Genomic DNA, 20361 nt, shown 5'->3' with positions numbered 1-20361 from the left:
ATCACATGGATTTGTAAGATTCCAATACCAGCACACTTAATCAGACTTTAATTTCATTAAGTATTTGATATTAGATAGTAGCTACAAATACTACTGGGCTTCATCAAGGAGAAGTTTGAACATGCTTAAGTGAATATTGATATTATATATACACACACACACACACTCACCAGCCACTTTACTAGGTACACCTTGCTAGTAAAAGGTTGGACCCCCTTTTGCTTTCAGAACTGCCTTAATTCTTCGTGGCATATTTCCAACAAGGTGTTGTAAACATTCCTCAGAGATTTTGGTCCATGTTGACATGATGGCATCATGCAGTTGCTGCAGATTTGTCGGCTGCACATCTATGATGCGAACCTCCCGTTGCGCCACAAGGTGCTCTATTGGATTGAGATCTGGTGACTGTGGAGGCCACTGAAGTGCAGTGAACTCATTGTCATGTTCAAGAAACCAGTTTGAGATGATATGAGCTTTGTGTCATGGTGCATTAACGTGCTGGAAGTAGCCATCAGAAGATGGGTACACTGTGGTCATAAAGGGATGGACATGGTCAGCAACAATACTCAGGTAGGCTGCAGCATTTAAACGATGCTAAGGAGCCCAAAGTGTGCCAAGAAAATATCCCCCACACCATTACACCACCACCACCAGCCTGAACCGTTGATACAACGCAGGATGGATCCATGCTCTCATGTTGTTTACATAAAATTCTGACCCCACCATCTGAATGTCGCAGCTGAAATCGAGACTCGTCAGACCAGGCAACATTTTTCCAATCTTCTGTTGTCTAATTTCGGTGAGCCCGTGCGAATTGTAGTCTCAGTTTCCTGTTCTTAGCTGACAGGAGTGGCACCCGGTGTCGTCTTCTGCTGCTATAGCCCATCTTCTTCAAGGTTTGACATGTGCGTTCAGAGATGGTATTCTGCATTCCTTGGTTGTAACAAGTGGTTATTTGAGATTCTGTTGCCTTTCTATCATCTGGAACCAGTCTGCCCATTCTCCTCTGACCTCTCACATCAACAAGGCATTTTCGTCCACACAACTGCTGCTCACTGGATATTTCCTCTTTTTCAGACCGTTCTCTGTAAACCCTAAAGATGGTTTGCATGAAAATCCCAGTAGATCAGCAGTTTCTGAAATACTCAGGCCAGCCCGTCTGGCACCAACAACCACGCCACGTACAAAGTCACTTAAATGACCTTTCTTCCCCCATTCTGATGCTCAGTTTGCACTTCAGTGAGTTGTCTTGACCACCTCTACATGCCTAAATGCATTGAGTTGCGGCCGTGTGATTGGCTGATTAGCTATTTGATTTAGCTATATAACAAGCAATTGTACCTAATAAAGTTTATTGTACCTAATAAAGTGGATGGTGTGTGTGTGTGTGTGTGTGTGTGTGTGTGTGTGTGTGTGTGTGTGTGTGTGTGTGTGTGTGTGTAATTATCAAGGTGAATTATGTCACAGTACAATGTGATGTTTTTCTGAACAAATCGTGTATGGTCAAACACTGAGTAACTGCATGAGGGCAAAATTTGTCCCATTTAACTGGATTTAGTGGCAAATATTGATTAAAATCATTGTGTTCATAGTTTTTGATCTTTTTTTTTATGTAGCACTGCTGGTTCTTTTGTTGCAGTTCTAACTGATCCGATGTCTCAAAAAATAAACATTGTGCCATCCTGTATCATGAAAATGTTTTGATCTATCACAATAATATATTTTTGTCATAATGTCCACCTCTATATTGTAAACTTAATCAAACAAAAAAAAACAGCAAATCACAAATCTCTAAATATTTCAGCAGAATCATATTGTGGCTCAGCTATCTTGATGATATGGTATCGTAGGGCATGTTGTGGTTCGCACTCCTACCCCAAACCCAGTATGGCTATAGTGTCAGTTCACACCATGTCACTGATCCTGTTTATAGATTTATTTATTTCCTCAGAGCAAACCTCAAATTTTCTTTGCTGTCTTAATGTTTCACTACATTCGAAAAATATTAGTCACACTTAAATGACTTAAAGGGCGAGTCAATTGTTTACAGTGATGGCGATAGGAACCAGACATCTGAAAGTAGGCCTGAATAGTTTTCAAATCAGTTCATGGTGGAGGGATGCATGCAGGGTGTTGAAAGGCAAACATATTTTTACTATTAACATCATATTTTTACTATTAACATCATATTTTTACTATTTTCCCATCAACATTCCACATAAAACTGCAGGGTCATTGGTGGTTTTGGATAATAAAAAATATTTGCATTGTAGTCATGGCAACCCCTGGTTCCTATCAGCACCACTGTAAAGACATCTGAACCATTTCGCACCAAACCACTCTGAATCACTCTGTTTACAGCTCACACATACAGAAATTTTGAAAAATTGGTGGAATTCCCCTTTAACTTCCACATCACACCACAGCTGAGGAGCTTGATAGCACACAAGTGCTGATAGTGCAACGAAGTAATGACTCGAGTCACAGCAGCCGCTCCTGTTTACTTCTACACTCTTAAAAAGGGGTTCTTTAGTAAAGGCAGTGGTTCTATTTAGAACGATTTGTACTATATAGAACCATTTTTGGACACAAATGTTCTCTGCCTGGTACAATCGTTCTTCAGATTGATGGAGAAAGTGCTGTATACGGTTCTATATAGAACCTTTTTGAAAAGGTTTCTATGTAGCACCAATATGGTTCTTCTGTTGTTACAATAAGCTTGTACACAATAGCAGAACCCTTTCTGGTGCTATATGTAGAAGTAAGCAAGTGGATCTATATAGAACTCATGGTTCTACAGAGAGCCGTTGACTTTACTAAAGAATCCATATTTTTTATTCTTATTTGTTTAGTTGGTTGTGTTTATTTACCTTAACCTTATAACATATATCATTATTCTTTTCATTTCTTGTGTATTTATGAATTGTTATTTCTTATAAATGCTCCTTTATGAATTGTTTTATATGTACTCTGAGATTCCGCGCGAGCTCTGAGCTCTGCCCCGCGCGCGGGTTATTGGTTGGCGCGGATTCTGAGGCGCGCTGTAGCTACGCACGCGCCTGCCTAACGACCACAGAGCACCAACGGTCAGCTCCTGCTGAGTTGGGGATTCTGTTTTCTACCTGTTTTGTGAGAAACCCCGCCCCCTGCGCTAGGATTGGCTAGTAGGGTCTCGCTTCCTAAGCTACCATTGGACAGGGTTTTCCCGCCTGCTGCGCTATAATTGGCTTGTAACGGCGGACGGCCGGTAAATATGAACTACTAGCCAATCGTAGCGCAGGAGGGGCGGGACTCGTCGCAATAAAGGTGGAAAATAAATGATTAACGTTCCTGAGGCGGTCAGTGTTCCTCCAGCATCGGAATGCAAACGCGACTTCCACAGACTGAGGTAAAAAACTAAAGTGTTTATCGCTAAATAGTTAAAAATAACACATTTAGAGTAAAGTAAAGAGTTCTGTTTGCTCATTTACAGGATAATGGACCTTGGTCAGATGAATCTAATACTGAGATCATGTTTGATTTCACCTCAGGTGATTTTTTTCCCAGTTATTCCAGTAACACACTATTACTGTTATTTTTACTCTAAAATACGACCATGTATGTTGGATTTGGTTCTCTGTGGTTCTGCCATTTTGTGTTAAAAGGTTCTTCTGTTGTTACAAGCTTGACATCGTAATCATTGTATAACCCTTTTTGGTGCTGGAACTCTTTTTAAACAAGGTGCTGTATAGAACCTGATTCTTCATCAGTCTGAAGAATGCTTTCATGGTGCAAAGAACCCTTTAATCATGCAAAGGGTTTATTGAGTGTTCTTGATTCTATATAGAGCCATTTTCTTTACTAAAGAACCCTCGAACCCTTGAGTATAGAAAAACAGCATAGAGCAGCTGGTCACCTCCAAAATCAGCATGCATTGTGTTATGATGCTGGTATGCTGGTGAACAGAGATTAATCACTGATCATCACATTGATTTATCAGTCTACTCAGGCTTTAGCAGAGCTCAGTAAGACTAAGATTAATCACTGATCATCACATTGATTTATCAGTCTACTCAGGCTTTAGCAGAGCTCAGTAACACTCAGATAAATAACTGATCACATCGCATTGATGGTGTTTCTTTTAAAGATGGTATGATTTTTTTTTATTATTCAACAGGTAAATATTCTAAACGTATTTCCCTAAAAGTGTCAAATGTAACTGTATTGTAAATGCTGCCTTTACAAAATGGAACTAAATACAGGTACTTCATTTCTGTATTCTGAATACTTATTTCAGATACTTGTAGTCTGTTACATCCCAACCCTGCATAACTACTATTGTTTTTTTATTGTTTCTTGTTGATGCTCTGTGGATTTGATGATGATGTTATTTGTGGGTGAACAGAGGAATCCCTCTGCACAGACTCATCAGAGATTCTCACACTGGAAGTTCTCGAGCCCTCTAAGGACCACCTGGATGAGGCCTTGGAGCTGAACAGACAGGTGAGAGAGCAACAACAGGGTTAAAGCATCACCCAAGCAAACATTTGCATCAGTCATGGTCAGTGTCTTGCAGGCTCCACTGTTTTCCTTCCTTTAAAGGGGAATTTCACAGACTTTTGACATGTTGTGCATAATTAAACGGTTTATTAGATGGTTAAATGGTTTCTGCATAATGATGGTGAAGAAATAAAAACAGGAGAGGCCTATGATAAGTGTTGTTTTTCTCCCAAAATGTTTTTATTGTATTTTGTAGAATCACAAACATATTACATTGTTCAAGTGAGACAACAAAAGTGTGCTTCTGCACACTTACCCTTCGACCTTAACCCACCCACCCCCTAGACACCATCCTTCCCACTAAAGCTGGTCCTGGGGATCTGACAAGAAATGCTGTTTAACACCAGCAGAAAAGACACTGAAACACAGCTGGAGTGACACAGCAGGAAAAGTCACCACCAGCCACAGCCCCTCATTCCACAGCAAACATCCCACAGTCCAGCACAAAATAACACAAGTAAAAGTAATAACACAAAACACACATCTTAGACTAAAAGAGCAACATCAACAACAATAAACACCAACTAATGTTGTGGTTTTTTTTTTTTTGGTTACTGCACCCCTAACTCTCTTTTCTCAAAAGCAGTTCAACAGTTCATGATTAACTTACTTCTTAATGTATAATAGAATGGTTTATATATGTATGTATATATATATATATATATATATATATATATATATATCGCTGTTGTCAGGAGAAAACCCTGTATCTCCAAAATGATAACTTTACAGGAGAAGGAAAAAACCTACTCTACTTTTAATGTAAGTGAATGGAACCAGATTTTGTTCCAAGTCATTTTTGGTCATTTCTTTTGGTCCATTCATCATGAAGTTTACACTCAATGTATTTTCAAATTATGCCAAAAACTGAAAAACAAATCAAATCAAAAATGGAGATACAAGGTTTTCTTCCAGCAACAGCGATATATACATATATATTGGAAGCTGGTGGTCCACAGCCCATTGATTTAAACCCTGGTCTGGCAAATTTTTTGTCATTTTTTTGTCAACAGTAATTTTGATATAGAAGAGCAGATTCTTTTTTATTTGCATTTTTTTCACACTAGGGACCATCCTGGTGACACCACTGCATGAAATGGTCATGAGTAATACGCTGCCTGATGTTTGAGACCCTTGAGACAGTTTTGAGACTATGGAGAAAAGCATGAATGAAAATTTAGACTTCAGGATGGCTGCTGGTGCTTTTAATCTAAAGTACTTTAGTCCATGTTTATAGATAACAGCGAGTCATACACTGTCAGAAACCACATAACCAAGTTAACCACATAAATAGCAGCAGTTAGCACGACGCTGAGTGACGGCTATAACCTTCCATTAACTACACCTTCCTTGTAGCTCAAGTGCTAAATCTAAAGAAGCGAAACCTCACCAGACATGACGTCTTGTCTGTTTGACTGTATTTAAGATAAGGAGATAAACACGTGTAGATCAGTCTTTTGTGAGAATCGTTACTTTAAAATTAGGCTGTTCAACAAAATAAGCGCAATTAGCTGCTTTCATCTGAAGATCAGCGGTTTGTTTACACTCAAACCCAAACCGCTATCATGGTGAGATCACTATCTTTTCTCTTTTGCAATGGTCAGTATCTTCCTCTTCCACAAGAAACATTTTTGCGGAACTCATAGAGCCGATCAGCAGTGAAGTGCCAAAAATGGAGAAGCATGACAGCTCATGCTAACGCGTGTAAAATGCAAATGTCTATATCTCAATCCTCTATCTGTCACTTCTGTTTTTGTTAATAGAAGTACTCCAAGGGCTTCTATTCGTTAACGCTGCATGATTGAACTGATTAAAGGGAACTTTTAGAATGCTTAGAAATGATTTTATAAGTGTATTTATTCATTTTTACATTACTAAACTTGCAACAAGCATAACAACAAGTCAGGTATGAGTATAATTCGCCTAATTAATTCTAAACAATTGTATACATTTTTTTTATGAATAAAGTGTAATTCAATTAAAATAAACAAAATGTAAACAAAATCATTGCAAAAAAAAAACCCACAGTGGCCAGTGAGCACACGGCAAGTGTTTCGTGTCCGCTTAGTGGAAGCACAAGGTTGGTGTTTCTAATAAAGTGGCGAGTGAATTGAAGCACAAGGTATGCGTTTCATATATAGTGGCCAGTTAGTGGAAGCACAAGGTTGGTGTTTCTAATAAAGTGGCAAGTGAATTGAAGCACAAGGTATGTGTTTCTTATATAGTGGCCAGTTAGTGGAAGCACAAGGTTGGTGTTTCTGATATAGTGGCCAGTTAGTGGAAGCACAAGGTAAGTGTTTCTAATAAAATGAGTATATATGTAATGCACCATGCAGTTTTTCTCTCTTGAGCCTTGTTAGTCTGTTAACCGGTGTAATATCTAAAGTGCGTATTTAGTTTGGGGTCATTTTTGGTGCCATATTTGGCATTTGTTGAATACTTTAAAGGCTCTGCTGGTGCAGAAAGGATGAATCACCGTCTCTGGTGTTTCCGGAGCTCATATTACTCTCTAGAGTGCACAATAAGTGAATAATGGAATATTTCCTCTCTCTCTCCCTCCACAGCTCCATGCCTCTCTACAGAGGAAACAGAAGGAAATCTCAGCTTTAAAGGAGAAAAACGCTCAGCTGAAGGAATTAGCCAAGCAGGCTGAGCAGTACGCCACTATACTGGACGTAAGTTACAGCCAAGCTTTTAACGCTGATCATTTACACACTCTACACTCCTCGTCCACTGTATTAGAAACGCCTCCCCTATACACTGTCTAAATGTAGACACCTGCTCCTGCGGCGTTTCTTCTGAAATGAGGGGTATTAACAGTGAATGTGCCCCTATTTGCTGCAGTAACAGTTACACTAGATGTTGGAACATTGCTGTGAGGATTTGATTGAGCATTAGTGAGGTCAGGTGATGAACCTAGTCAAATTCCATGTTGTTGATTTTCGAAGTGTGAATAAGTTAACACATCCTCTACATCCTCTTTAATACACAATTGCTGTTTACTGAATTTGACATACCAGAAATAAAAATAAACCCAAAAGTTTGGCTGACCTTATATTTTTTTGTCTTATTCTTTTCCAAAATGTTAAACTCAGCAATGAACTTGTGCACCGTACTTTGCAGAAAAATGCCATATTCAAATTTGTTGCTGTTAGAGGACAGTATATTATTAGATTTGTATGCAAATTAGCTTGCCTAAACCAGCATTTTGTTTGCAGTGGGGGTCCTATACATGAATCTGATGCTTAATGCATTGTTGAATGATATTAAGATTCATTATAAAGTTATTATCTGAGCTAATAAACCTCTGTCCTCTAATGGGACTTTACTAAGAAGCCCTTGGAACATTAGAAACCTAAAGTGGGGCCCTTGTTTGAATTGCCCACCAGGAAGTTGCCTTCATTCTTGTCCCAATGAGCAAACACATTTTTATGCTATAAACAACTTATGACATTGAAATGGTATTTAAGTAGCAAAACACAGTGTACTGCTGTAAAATTTCAAACACTTGACTTGAAACCTAAAAGTTTCAAAACAAAAAGTTTGAGGACCCCTGCCATAAGACAATGAATGTCTGTCTGTAACATGTAGTAGTGAGGTTTTCTGTAGACAGGGGACGCCAGAACAATCACATTCACTTTATTAACCTCAACAGCACATGACCGGTTTCTGCTGTTCTGTTTCCTTTTTTCAAGGTCCTCATACCGCAGCCTGTGAAAGGCTGTGTGTCACACCCGGCTTCTAGCACTGAGCCATCAGAATGGCATTTTACAGCACCAGAGGGTTCTTGGCTCCCTTCTGTCCCGATAAACACAGAGCAACAGGCCTGCTCACAGACACATGGAGCAAAGAGACAGTTATGGCCCACTGACCACAATGGCTACTCAAACAATTCTGACCATGAGGTCTATTCAAGAAGTTCTGGCCAGGAACCCTACTTAAGAAGTTCTGACCATGATGTCTACTCAAGAAGTTCTGACCATGAGATCTGTTCAAGAGGTTCTGGCCAGGAACCCTACTCAAGAAGTTCTGACCATGAGGTCTACTCAAGAAGTTCTGACCATGAGATCTGTTCAAGAGGTTCTGGCCAGGAACCCTACGTAAGAAGTTCTGACCATGATGTCTACTCAAGAAGTTCTGACCATGAGGTCTACTCAAGAAGTTCTGATTATGAGATCTGTTCAAGAGGTTCTGGCCAGGAACCCTACTCAAGAAGTTCTGACCATGAGGTCTACTCAAGAAGTTCTGACCATGAGATCTGTTCAAGAGGTTCTGGCCAGGAACCCTACTCAAGAAGTTCTGACCATGAACCCAACTCCAAAAGTTCAGACCCTAAACTCTTCTCCAAAAGCTCTTGCCATGAATCCTACTCAAAAAGTTCTGATGCTGAGGTCTACTTAAGAAATTCTGACCATAAGCTCTACTCCCAAAGTTCTGGACATGCCTCATATTCAAGTTCTGACCATGAACCCTACTCCAAGACTGCTGACCATAATCTCTATTCACAAAGTTATGACCATGAGGTCTACTCAAACAGTGTGAATAGTTCAGCTGTAGAATATAGTGTGAATGGAGAAAACCCTGATCCAAAAAGGCTCAAACTGGACCATTACCCTCTTCAGCTGGACTACAAAGACCTCACTTCACAAACTGAGCAGGTCTATTTAAAGTCAACAGAAGATTCACCTTCAAATAAGACTAATCACTGCACTCTGAACACAGAGATGATCCAGGTGTATGGATCTTTCCATGGGCTAAAAGTGGTGATGGCCAGGTGCTCTGACCTTTCAGAGCATGGAAAGGAAGAGCTTGTGTGTTTTAAAACCTCCATCAGAGAGCACAGCACGGTCAGGACCAATGTGTTCCCACACGGCAAAACCTTCACCTCTCGCACACCTGACGGCAGCTGCAGGTTCCTCTGGGTTCCAAACCAGAACTGAACCATTTCCTCTTTTCACAGATCAAATATTTATATTCAGTGATTCAGCAGATGCATCTGAATCTGCACCTCCAATCTGATCTGGAACATTCATTTCATTATGTACCTTATTACAAATAACTAATCACTAAGATTATTTTATTTCACTAATTTAATGTCATATTTTCTCTTGATCATTTGCTACACACTTGAAATATGGGCGTCCTGAACTAGACACATGCATGTGTTACATCTAACACATATTTTGACACATTATTTTTAACGCATAAAGTGTGAAAACAGATAACACTCAACAAGATATTGCACTGCTCCACATGGAAAAACATATATGTAGATGTATTTTTGCATATTTGAAATACCTTTTAAACACATTGCAGTCCATGCTGAAATACATTCCAAACACTAAATTGTATTTCAGAATATTTAGCTATATTAACCAAATGTATGGGGACATATTACACATAGAAATGTACCAAACAGAAATGAATGTATGTAAATGTGTTTATCACATCTATTTGAAAATGCATGAAAACAGCCAGAGTCCTGTCTGATGCACTTCATTGTTTGATACCTTTAGAAAGGAATTTGTATTCCAGCATCTTCATTTTAAATATTAGCAAACGAACCTTTAACATGACAACAGCGAGTGTTGTGGGTATTAAATGTTGTGGGTGTTAAATTCGTAGTGGAGGATGTTACTGTGAGATCTGGGTTAGTGAACACTTTATTACTCGCTGTTCATTTAACAGACATTTACCTCCGGAGTGCTCCACACCTAGAATACAGTAGTACAGAAACATCCCTAACATTATTTATGGAGTATTAATCTTTCTGAAGTAACCTTTAACAAAAAATGCCTGTTGTGCACTGTAGAAAAAATGTACTGCATAAGAACACTTTTGTACTAACAAGGTAAATATAAATGTAAACGCACAGTAAATGTCTTAAGGCTCAATTGCCTACCTTAAATGATGGACCTTTGAGGGAACCAGCCCAGTGACAGTTTAGCATCTTTTTTCTGAGATTTTTACAAATCAAAATGTCTTATATGCATCATGGCAATGTACATGTGTATATGTGTATAAGGAAGTTTAATGTCTGAAGAGGTATGAGGCTATAAAAAGTCAGGGAACCACTGATCTAGATGAATGAACACAAAATATTTGTGTTTTGCTAAATTTCCTTCGGAATCAATAAAGATCTATCTATCTATCTATCTATCTATCTATCTATCTATCTATCTATCTATCTATCTATCTATCTATCTATCTATCTATCTATCTATCTATCTATCTATCTATCTAAATATACACACTGAGTACAAATGATAAGCGCAGCTTTTATGGTATTTGTATTCGGTTTGAAGTGCCCCAGCACAGAGTTGATAACATTTTTTGGTGTCTGAAGTTTGCTTCCTTCGTTTTATACTGGAGCTACAAGGCTAATGCAGCTAAAAAGCAATACAAGCAAATGGCTTCCATATAGCATGGTGCTAACTGCAGGCCTAAAACATCATACTTGCCACAAAGATCCCAGCTAGAAGCAATGCTAATGTGAAGATACAACCCCAATTCCAATGAAGTTGGGACGTTGTGTAAAACATAAATAAAAACAGAATACGATGATTTGCAAATCCTTTTTTTTTCAATTGAATACACTACAAAGACAAGATATTTAATGTTCAAACAGATAAACTTTGTTTTTTGCAAATATTCACTCATTTTGAATTTGATGCCTGCAACACGCTCCAAAGAAGTTGGGACAGGGGCGTGTTTACCACTGTGTTACATCACCTTTCCTTTTAACAACACTCAATAAGTGTTTGGGAACTGAGGACACTAATTGTTGAAGCTTTGTAGGTGGAATTCTTTCCCATTCTTGCTTGATGTACAACTTCAGTTGCTCAACAGTCCGGGGTCTCCGTTGTCATATTTTGCGCTTCATAATGCGCCACACATTTTCAATGGGAGACAGGTCTGGACTGCAGGCTGGCCAGTCTAGTACCTGCACTCTTTTACAATGAAGTCACGCTGTTGTAACACGTGCAGAATGTGGCTTGGCATCGTCTTGCTGAAATAAGCAGGACGTCCCTGAAAAGACGTTGCTTGGATGGCAGCATATGTTGCTCCAAAACCTGTATGTACCTTTCAGCATTAATGGTGCCTTCACAGATGTGCAAGTTACCCATGCCATGGGCACTAACACACTACCAAACCATCAGAGATAACAATCTGATAACATCTGATAACAATCCGGACAGTCCTTTTGCTCTTTGGCCCGGAGGACACGACGTCCATGATTTCCAAAAACAGTTTGAAATGTGGACTCGTCAGACCACAGGACACTTTTCCACTTTGCGTCAGTCCATCTCAGATGAGCTCGGGCCCAGAGAAGCTGGCGGCGTTTCTGGGTGTTGTTGATATCTGGCTTTCACTTTGCATGACAGAGTTTTAACTTGCACTTGTAGATGTAGCGACGAACTGTGTTCACTGACAGTGGTTTTCTGAAGTGTTCCTGAGCCCATGTGGTTAATATCCATTACAGAATGATGTCGGTTTTTAATATAGTGCCGCCTGAGGGATCGAAGGTCACGGGCATTCAATGTTGGTTTCTTTTGATGATATCATGGACTGTAGATGATGAAATCCCTAAATTCCTTGCAATTGCACATTGAGAAACGTTGTTCTTAAACTGTTGGACTACTTGCTCACGCAGTTGTTCACAAAGTGGTGAACCTCGCCCGTCCTTGCTTGTGAACGACTGAGCCTTTCAGGGATGCTCCCTTTATACCCAATCATGACACTCACCTTTCCAATTAACCTGATCACCTGTGGAATTCCAAACAGGTGTTTTTTGAGCATTCCTCAACTTTCCCAGTCTTTTGTTGCCCCTGTCCCAACTTCTTTGGAACGTGTTGCAGGCACCAAATTCAAAATGAGTGAATATTTGCAAAAAACAATAAAGTTTATCCATTTGAACATTAAATATCTTGTCTTTGTAGTGTATTCAATTGAATATAGGTTGAAACGGATTTGCAAATCATCGTATTCTGTTTTTATTTATGTTTTACACAACGTCCCAACATTGGAATTGGGGTTGTACTTCAGGTACATAGAACAGTTCTGTGTACCTGAAGTCTGCTCTGATGCACTGAGGTCTAATCTCACACTCTCACACCAAACTTGACATTACTTATGCACGTTTACACTTTCATACATAGGTGCTTTTGAGTCTCTCCTCGAAAGGACCTGTGAATGAACCAGAACTGGAACACTCAAAGCTTACATCTTCTGCTCAACACTCCACCAGCTTTACTGATTAAAAACACTCTGGACGGTTTCTTGTTTCAGATTAAACATAGCAGGAAACCAGCTGGAGTGATTACAAACGCAAAGAAGTCCATTCATCTCCAAATGATCAATGTTTATCTTAAATCTTTTTCTTTGCCTTTTCTTTAGCTACTAGCTAGGCGAGATTGTTGTCTGCGTTGCTATGGTGACCAGCAGTCTGCATGTCAATCTTCAGGGTCGGTTAGCTGTTAGCTTTGAAATCAGTGCTTATCAGTAGCAACCAGGTGAGGAATTAAACCGCTGGTTAGCGATAACGCACCTTATATATATCTGCATTCCTAAGATGAAATCAAAGTTTGGACCCCAACAGCTCTCATGAAATTGTGTCAGTTAAAAAGTTTTTGTATTAAAATAATGACCTAAATAAATAAAATAAACAAACAAATAAATAAGATACTGCAATGCTGCTCAGAGGAAGCCGTGGTCCACTCAGAAAAATGCCCTTTTATTTCGCACAAGCAGGAAAAGTAACTGAAAATAGAAACAGGTACTTTCCACTTTTTCTCTTGAGGGTTACAAAAACATAAACCCACTCTTAACTGTCCCAGCCCGGCACTAAATAACACACATAAGCACATCTCAACCCAGCACCCAACAATAACAACAACACTAACAGCAACAATAACAGGCCTTTTCTTAAGCGGGCATGCATTTCCCATGAGCCTCATTTTGCATACTGCTAAAGTGCTCTATTGATAGTGCAGTTAGTGCTAGACTTCCACAATACTAAGAAAAGTAGCCATACCGTTACCACCCTCCCCCTTTCAGGTTCAGATTGTCATGAACATGAACCCTGGCTGTACATTTCATTACATTTTTTTTACCACTACACCCCCATAATGTGTACCCACAGTTATTTATGATGGCTGTATATTAAAAACTGCTGTTTTAGTTCCTAAATATATGATGCTGGTACAGATTTTTTGGGGTGCTTATCATTATTCTGCATGCAAGGATTAAAATGTATTAAACCTTTGGGTTTAATAGGTTTATCAAATGCCAAGGGCAATGCAATATGATTAACAGTAAAAGATTACTGTAAAAGTGAATCAATTTATTAAAGCAATAAATAAATAAAAACTTTCGTGGCACCTCAGGGCTTGAAGGCCCTACATGACTGCTTAAACCACTTTACAATGACCTGGACAAGCATTAGTACATGGTAATAGATAACAGTTCACCATACAGTGTCAGAACCTCCACACAGTTTGACGTGAGTGTGCGATGATTGCCATGAGATTGTAGCCAATTTCCAAGCTTTCCAATTTCAGCATCGTGAATCCAGTGCAAAACTAGTCATGCATTTTGTGTAAAGCAAAGCAAAATTTATTTATATAGCGCTTTTTACAACAGGTGTTGTCACAAAGCAGCTTTACAGAACAATCAGTATTACAGAGAGAAGAGAAAAGAAGAAAGAAAATCCGGGTCCGAGCCCCCATGAGCAAGCCAGTGGCGACGGTGGCAAGGAAAAACTCCCTAAAAGAGGAAGAAACCTTGAGAGGAACCAAGACTCAGAAGGGGAACCCATCCTCCTAGTGCTCACTGTGTAATTTGTTATTTTACATAGCAATATTATCACTTTAACTAAACCTAATTCAACTGATCAGTTATGTGTCATGCTACTGTGAGCTCAATAGAGAGATACTAAATTGGACAGAGCCATGGCCATTTGAGACCCCTGATATGTAAAGAGTTCAAAGAAGTTCACGCCAACACAAGCAGAGAACGTTACAGTTTATTGAAGCAAGTGGTACAAGACAATGCAATGGCAGTCTTTCCAATTTAAAAAGGAAATCTACCAATTTCTCATAATTAAATAGAAATAGTAATAAAAATGTAAACACAGTCGTTCAGCGTGGTTTGGTGTAAAATGCTCCATTCTAGAGAAATTTACTGTACAAATAGTTCACAGTGCTGGTGACATGAAACAGACGTTAACCTCCAAGAGCTCCCTCACAGCAAGTTATTACACGACAATGGTTATGAATGCACTACCTGATGTCTGAGACATTAGTTTACAATAGATTTGAGAAGATGTTGGCCTAAACCATATTTTAAAACCATTCATGGTGGAGGGATATCATGCAGGGTGTTCTAAGGCAAAATAGTCCCCAAAGAATTTCAGATTTTATGGTATTTTCATTTCATGTAAAATCTCAGAAGACACATGTAGGTTCACTGGTGGTTTTGGATAGAAAATAAAATATTAAATATAAAAAAATATATCTGTGTTCATGTAGTCATGGTGACCCCTGGTTCCTATCACCACCAGTGTAAAGAAATCTGAACCATTTCACACCAAACCGCTCTGAATCACTCTGTTTACTGCTCAACTACTAAGTTATATAGAAATTATCAGTGGAATTCCCTTTTAAAGCTCCAACCAGGGATTTTTCTTCATTAGCCTTATTGGGGCTTTAATGCTATAAATAAATTACATTTTCTTTTGTAAAGCAAACTTTAGGGTTAATTACAGTTAACGATCTAATCCTCATATACAAAAAGCCATTATTAAAACAGGATGTAAATTGTACAGTGGCCATAACTGCAGTGTAGAGAACATGTTTATTCATTTATTCATATTCTCTTTGTATGCTTTTTTTGGATTGAATTGTGGTTTTCACAAAGGCCAGATTACTCCAGTGTTGGCTACTTTGTGTGTTCTGAGGCTACAGTGTTAAAAATTAAGAAAGTCTCTTGCTGAAGTACTAAAAGCTCCATCAGCACTGGCTAAAACCCCACGCAGTGTCCAGTGTGAAGCACTGAAGATTTCACAGAACACCGCTACCCATGGTCAAAGATGCCTGCAACACAACACAAAACAACGACATCATCATGAAGTCACAGCACGGCTTATTTATACTGCACATTTTCATGAACAAGGTAGTTCAAAGTGCTTAAGAGAGAATTAATATTAAGATAAAAATGTATGTAATGCAGAGAAGGTAATGAACAAATTAACAGGAGCAGAGAATGAAAAAGTGTGAATGATGCAAAGAACTGGTATTATTATTATCATTATCTGTATTTTTAATGTGTTTAGCTAATGTGTTTGCTATTTTTGCATATATAATTATAAATAATAGCAGTAATTTAATTACCAATATCAACATTTTCATTAAATATAGGTTATACCAAACAGTAGCACACTGGTATATGAAAGTACAGAGAACAATTACGCTGAATGGAGAGTTTTCTACAAACACAGTAATCTTAAATTCAAAATGAGCCCATTATAATCTACTAGGCTTTCAGTTTGGGCCATAAATGTCAAAACACAAAAAGTGACAAATACAAAAAACCTCTACAATAATGCTAATTTCTGTTAGCTTCCCTATTAGATTACTGGTTGATTTCTCTGTCACTTCTTAATTATGTTGCCGATTAATCTAGCATAGTGCAGCTCCTGAAGTCCTAACCAATGGGAGAACTCGCTCAGCTGTATCTACTTACATACCACATAGGAAACAACCCTGATTGGATCATTTTCATGGAGTGTCTTGAATTAAACCCTTTGATTTGCAACCAAAACTTAACACTGAGCGTGTTTAAATGCACATAATAATCTGAAAACTGCAGAAAATCAGATTTTGTCAGTAATTCGATTGAAGTTTACATGCACTTGAGTAATCAGATAATGGGGAAACTCCAGGTCTACATGAATCAGATTTCTGCTTTGTAACCAGCCACTAAATTCACAGAAGATGACATGACCTAAACTCAAGCTTCATGACACAGATTATTAATAAAATATCATACCACTTTAGCTAAAAATATGAACATACATCATCTAGAAAATGAATATTTATATCCTTCATTTCGTCTACCATGCATTCGATTTCACTTTCACTCCAAAAGTGTTTTGCGGTGTCTCAAAGCAACGCTGCTTCTTTATTTCCGGCACAGCAATCCGAAAGAAATCAGAGTAAGAGGTTTACATGCACTGAGAAATCTGATTACTGAGGTAAAATCCAGCTCTCTTTATCACATTTCTTAATTGGATTTCTAGATTGGAGTAAGCTGTTTACATGACCATTTGTATAATCAAATAACTGCAGATTACTGAACGCATGTAAACACACTCAACGGAATAAGAGTACTACTGCATACTTAGAGTTTTAATACAACAAGACTGTTTGTTCTGAGAAGCCTTCTCTGAGACCCTGATAAACTCAGTATCAAAGTGGGATTTGCCAGTGAAAAGTCAGGCTTGATCTGAATGCACCACCTTAAAGAACACTGAAAGTTTTAAACTGAATGTACCTCATTCACCTTTGAGTTAGTAACGAATTAGACTGTATCCTGGTTCCTCTATAGCTGAATATGTCACGTCACCTAAAAAAAAAGAAAGAAAGAAAATGAATGTGATAGTGCACCATTTAACAGTAGCCATAAGACTAAAAATATCATCCACTAAGTAGAGAACAATAATGAAAATGTGTGAATTTGTACCTCCTGAGTTTACTGGCGGAGGCACCGGTCCTCTCCTAAATCAGAAATCAGTGGAAGGTCAGACTTCTCTGGTTTCTCTCAATAGCTTTGCCCATTTAATGACCCTTGCTGCTCACTCACCTGGAGATGGACGGCAGCTGTCTCGCTGGTGCAGTTCTCTGATTGGTGTAGAAGTTCTCATATGGTATAGGAGCTGAGGATGAATCAGAAAGGGACATCATTTTTTCACAATTACAGACTGCACGTTTTGGAGACCTCTATGGTGGAAGTATGTAATTGCATGCAACATCTGGAAGAACATTTTGTAGCATGGGCTGTGCACCAGACCCCTTCCAAGCGGATGTATCTGATTATTACAAGAGTCAAATCTTGCTAAAGGACGTCTTCTGAGGATGTGAGTGAACTATCTACTATTGTCATCACATCTTCATCAGTAATGTTGACTTTGAGATCATTTAAGACCTAAACATCAAGCCTGACCTTTCTTTTTGAGCCTGTGTGTGTGACATTAATACATAAAGACATACGATGTGGTGTGAAAAACTCCCAACCCGACACCTCTGACTTTTAAATGATCTCAGGCTTTATAGGGTGACTTACAGCAGTGCATGCTCACCATATTATAACATGATTTCATTCTCCTCACTAAGTAATGATACAATTTTCACTAAAACATAGCGCAGAGGGCCTAGGAGGGGCTTAAAGGAATAGTAAGGTCAGAAGTAGTCATCACGCCAAGGGGTGTCTGGTGTCTGACATTTTTTCCTTAACTACAGCACAGTAGATATGAGGCTAATGTAGCTAACATGTAATATACCCCACCAGTTGGCAATGTGCTAACTGCATGCCTAGGGTCCAAACCCATTTCACCCCTTCACCCATAACACTTAGCTTTGTGCACATTCATGTCTAGGTATAGTGTGTCCTGACTTTTGTTGAGTTAGAAGGGTAGGGTGAAGTGTTAGGGCTACATGGACCTACTCCAAACCATGGACCTTTTGTTCATAACAAGCACAAAAAACTGCTAGTAGTATGCGGATGTCTCGGTAGCTAGCTAGCTAACTTTCCCGTCCCACCTTATATGTTGCTGCAGTTACCTTACGGCACCTCAGGCATCAGACCAGCTGCACCATGTAATGTGGAATTGGAAAATTCAAACAAGAAGCTGGCAAACAGCTGACTTCAGCTTCATATCACAGAAGAATTAGGGGTGGGTGATAATAAATAACTGTCCCTCTTTGACGGCATATGATTCCCTAAAATGTAATTAAAGACCACCAGTGAGGTTACTGAACTTTACCCATCTCTGCTATCACTGCAGACTGGCAGGGTCGTCTACAGAGCAGCGCTAGTAGCCTGTTAATGAAGTAATGTTCTTTTTTTATTTGAGGCTTGTAACATTTCGTAGGAAAAGACTTCAACCACTATCCCCAGTAAGGGGATAAGGCAACACTCGAAAACATGGGAGATAAGAAATAAGAAATGGGATTGGGCCTAAATCTTGACACACTTGCCTCTGGGTTTTATAAACATTAGCAAAAATGCTGAACAATCTTCAGGCTTATGTACACGGTTGCCGCTACTGGTTTTAGCTGTGGGACATAGTCCATATTAATGAATGACAGTGAGTAATACAGTGTTAGAAACTACATAATCAAGTCTATGAGATATTATTGAACAACTCCACATGGTTTGAAGCAAGTGTGATGATTTAGACAGCAGTTAGCAGCATGCTAATTGGCTATTAGCCTGATAGCTCCAGTGCTAAAACTGCTAAAAAGAAGCTGCTCGTTGGTAGGAGTCAGGATGACTAAATAGGTTTTTCCTAAAACTTAAAGGGGAATTCCACCGATTTTTTAAAATGTCTGTATAATGCACTGGTTGAGATGTAGTGATTAAGAGGGGTGTAGTGTGAAATGAAATTTCTGTGGTGACAGGAACCACAGGTCACTATGGCTACAACACAAATATAGATATACATTACAAATATATTTTATTTACTATCCAAAACCAGTCAGTTGTATATGTAATGCTGATATCTGTAATATATGTAATGTGATAAACGTAATGATGTTAATCAGAAGAAAAAAAAAGTTTTCTCACAGGACTATTTTGCCTTAAACACCCTTCATGTATCCCTTCACCATGAACAGATTAAAATAAATTGATTAACATATGTTTTAGACCAGACCAGAACATTATTACAAACCTTCATAAAACAATGTCTCAGACGTCAGGCTGGCACCATTTCATTAATGACTTTCTGTGAGGGAGCTTTTAGAGGTGGACGTCTGGTTCCTTTCACCACCACAGTGAACAATTCTTACCCGGTAAGCTTCTCTATAATGAAGCATTTCACAAACCACTCTGGATGACTTTGTTTACATCTTAGCCATTTATTTATGCAGAAATAAAAAAAAATCGGTGGGATTCATAGAAGCAGGCGTGAGTGTCAGAAAGTCTGTAGTTAGAACAATGCTAACTTGCTTTCACGACTTCTGTCATTACATGTCTTGGCTGATCGACTGTGTTTATACATATCTGATGTTTAGCCCATATATTACATCTAACATGCCAAGTAAAACTAAAGAGGGTTTTAAAAATGTAGGCACAGTTTCACATGTAGTGAAACCACCAGTGTTGCATTATCTCCTACAGCATCAGTCTGATGCTGCTAGTAGTACAACTTCAGGTATATTTAGCTGTAACACTCATCTGTGTGTCTTCTTTGGTATGCAGGAAGGTTTTGCCTGAATAATGTCAACAAACTGTTGCTACAAACACATATTGAAACTCTTTTGGTCCAAAAGTGGTTTAATCGCCTGAAAGGTTTGCGTGCTGATGAGTGCTGACATCACAAGGGAAGAGCATCTTTTTGGAACTGTTCCTTCAGCTTTTACAATGAAAATGCTAGAATGATTAACAGCTTTCTGTTTAATATGCTATTCCAAACCAAAAAGGAAACAAGCCTATTTATATTTTTTAAAATAATAATAATAATATTAATAGTAACAATTAGAATAGTGCATTTCCTGAGGAAAATGTAGAGTGACTGCACAGCTTAAGCTTCTTGCTAGGTGG

At 38.7% G+C, this 20361-nt stretch overlaps 2 protein-coding genes across 3 annotated transcripts in view; one reads left to right on the top strand and one right to left on the bottom strand.

The window, feature by feature from the left end:
• The first annotated feature begins 3361 nt into the window (after positions 1-3361).
• On the top strand, positions 3362-10527 carry LOC108435379 (multicilin). The gene is made up of 5 exons (XM_017711194.2): positions 3362-3388; positions 3473-3530; positions 4385-4482; positions 7104-7214; positions 8235-10527. Exons 1-5 carry the CDS (start codon positions 3362-3364, stop codon positions 9477-9479), a joined length of 1539 nt encoding a protein of 512 aa, XP_017566683.1. The 3' UTR covers positions 9480-10527.
• A 4527-nt stretch (positions 10528-15054) lies between these two features.
• The window catches only part of pstpip2 (proline-serine-threonine phosphatase interacting protein 2), a 39836-nt gene continuing 34529 nt past the window's right edge, over positions 15055-20361 (bottom strand). The window contains exons 12-15 of one of the 2 annotated variants that reach the window (XM_017711258.2): positions 17401-17473; positions 17281-17315; positions 17092-17163; positions 15055-15632 (exon numbers count right to left, since the gene is read on the bottom strand). In XM_017711258.2, coding sequence (XP_017566747.1) covers positions 17108-17163; positions 17281-17315; positions 17401-17473 — 164 coding nt within the window. In that variant the 3' untranslated portion in view covers positions 15055-15632; positions 17092-17107. The remainder of the gene's footprint in view (positions 15633-17091; positions 17164-17280; positions 17316-17400; positions 17474-20361) is intronic. The other variant, XM_017711259.2, reaches the window with a different exon arrangement.

Source organism: Pygocentrus nattereri, chromosome 18 (assembly GCF_015220715.1).
Source record: "Pygocentrus nattereri isolate fPygNat1 chromosome 18, fPygNat1.pri, whole genome shotgun sequence".
In the NCBI taxonomy this organism is placed as follows: domain Eukaryota; kingdom Metazoa; phylum Chordata; class Actinopteri; order Characiformes; family Serrasalmidae; genus Pygocentrus; species Pygocentrus nattereri.
Note: the sequence above shows the minus strand (reverse complement) of the source record. Positions and strands in the feature narration are given on the sequence as shown.

Bases quoted from the DNA above. Each gene is read 5' to 3' on its own strand.
- LOC108435379 (XM_017711194.2), top strand. From the start codon at position 3,362: ATGCAAACGCGACTTCCACAGACTGAG. The intron at 3,531-4,384 runs GTGATTTTTTTC...GTGGGTGAACAG, and splicing joins CATGTTTGATTTCACCTCAG to AGGAATCCCTCTGCACAGAC. The intron at 4,483-7,103 runs GTGAGAGAGCAA...CTCCCTCCACAG, and splicing joins CCTTGGAGCTGAACAGACAG to CTCCATGCCTCTCTACAGAG.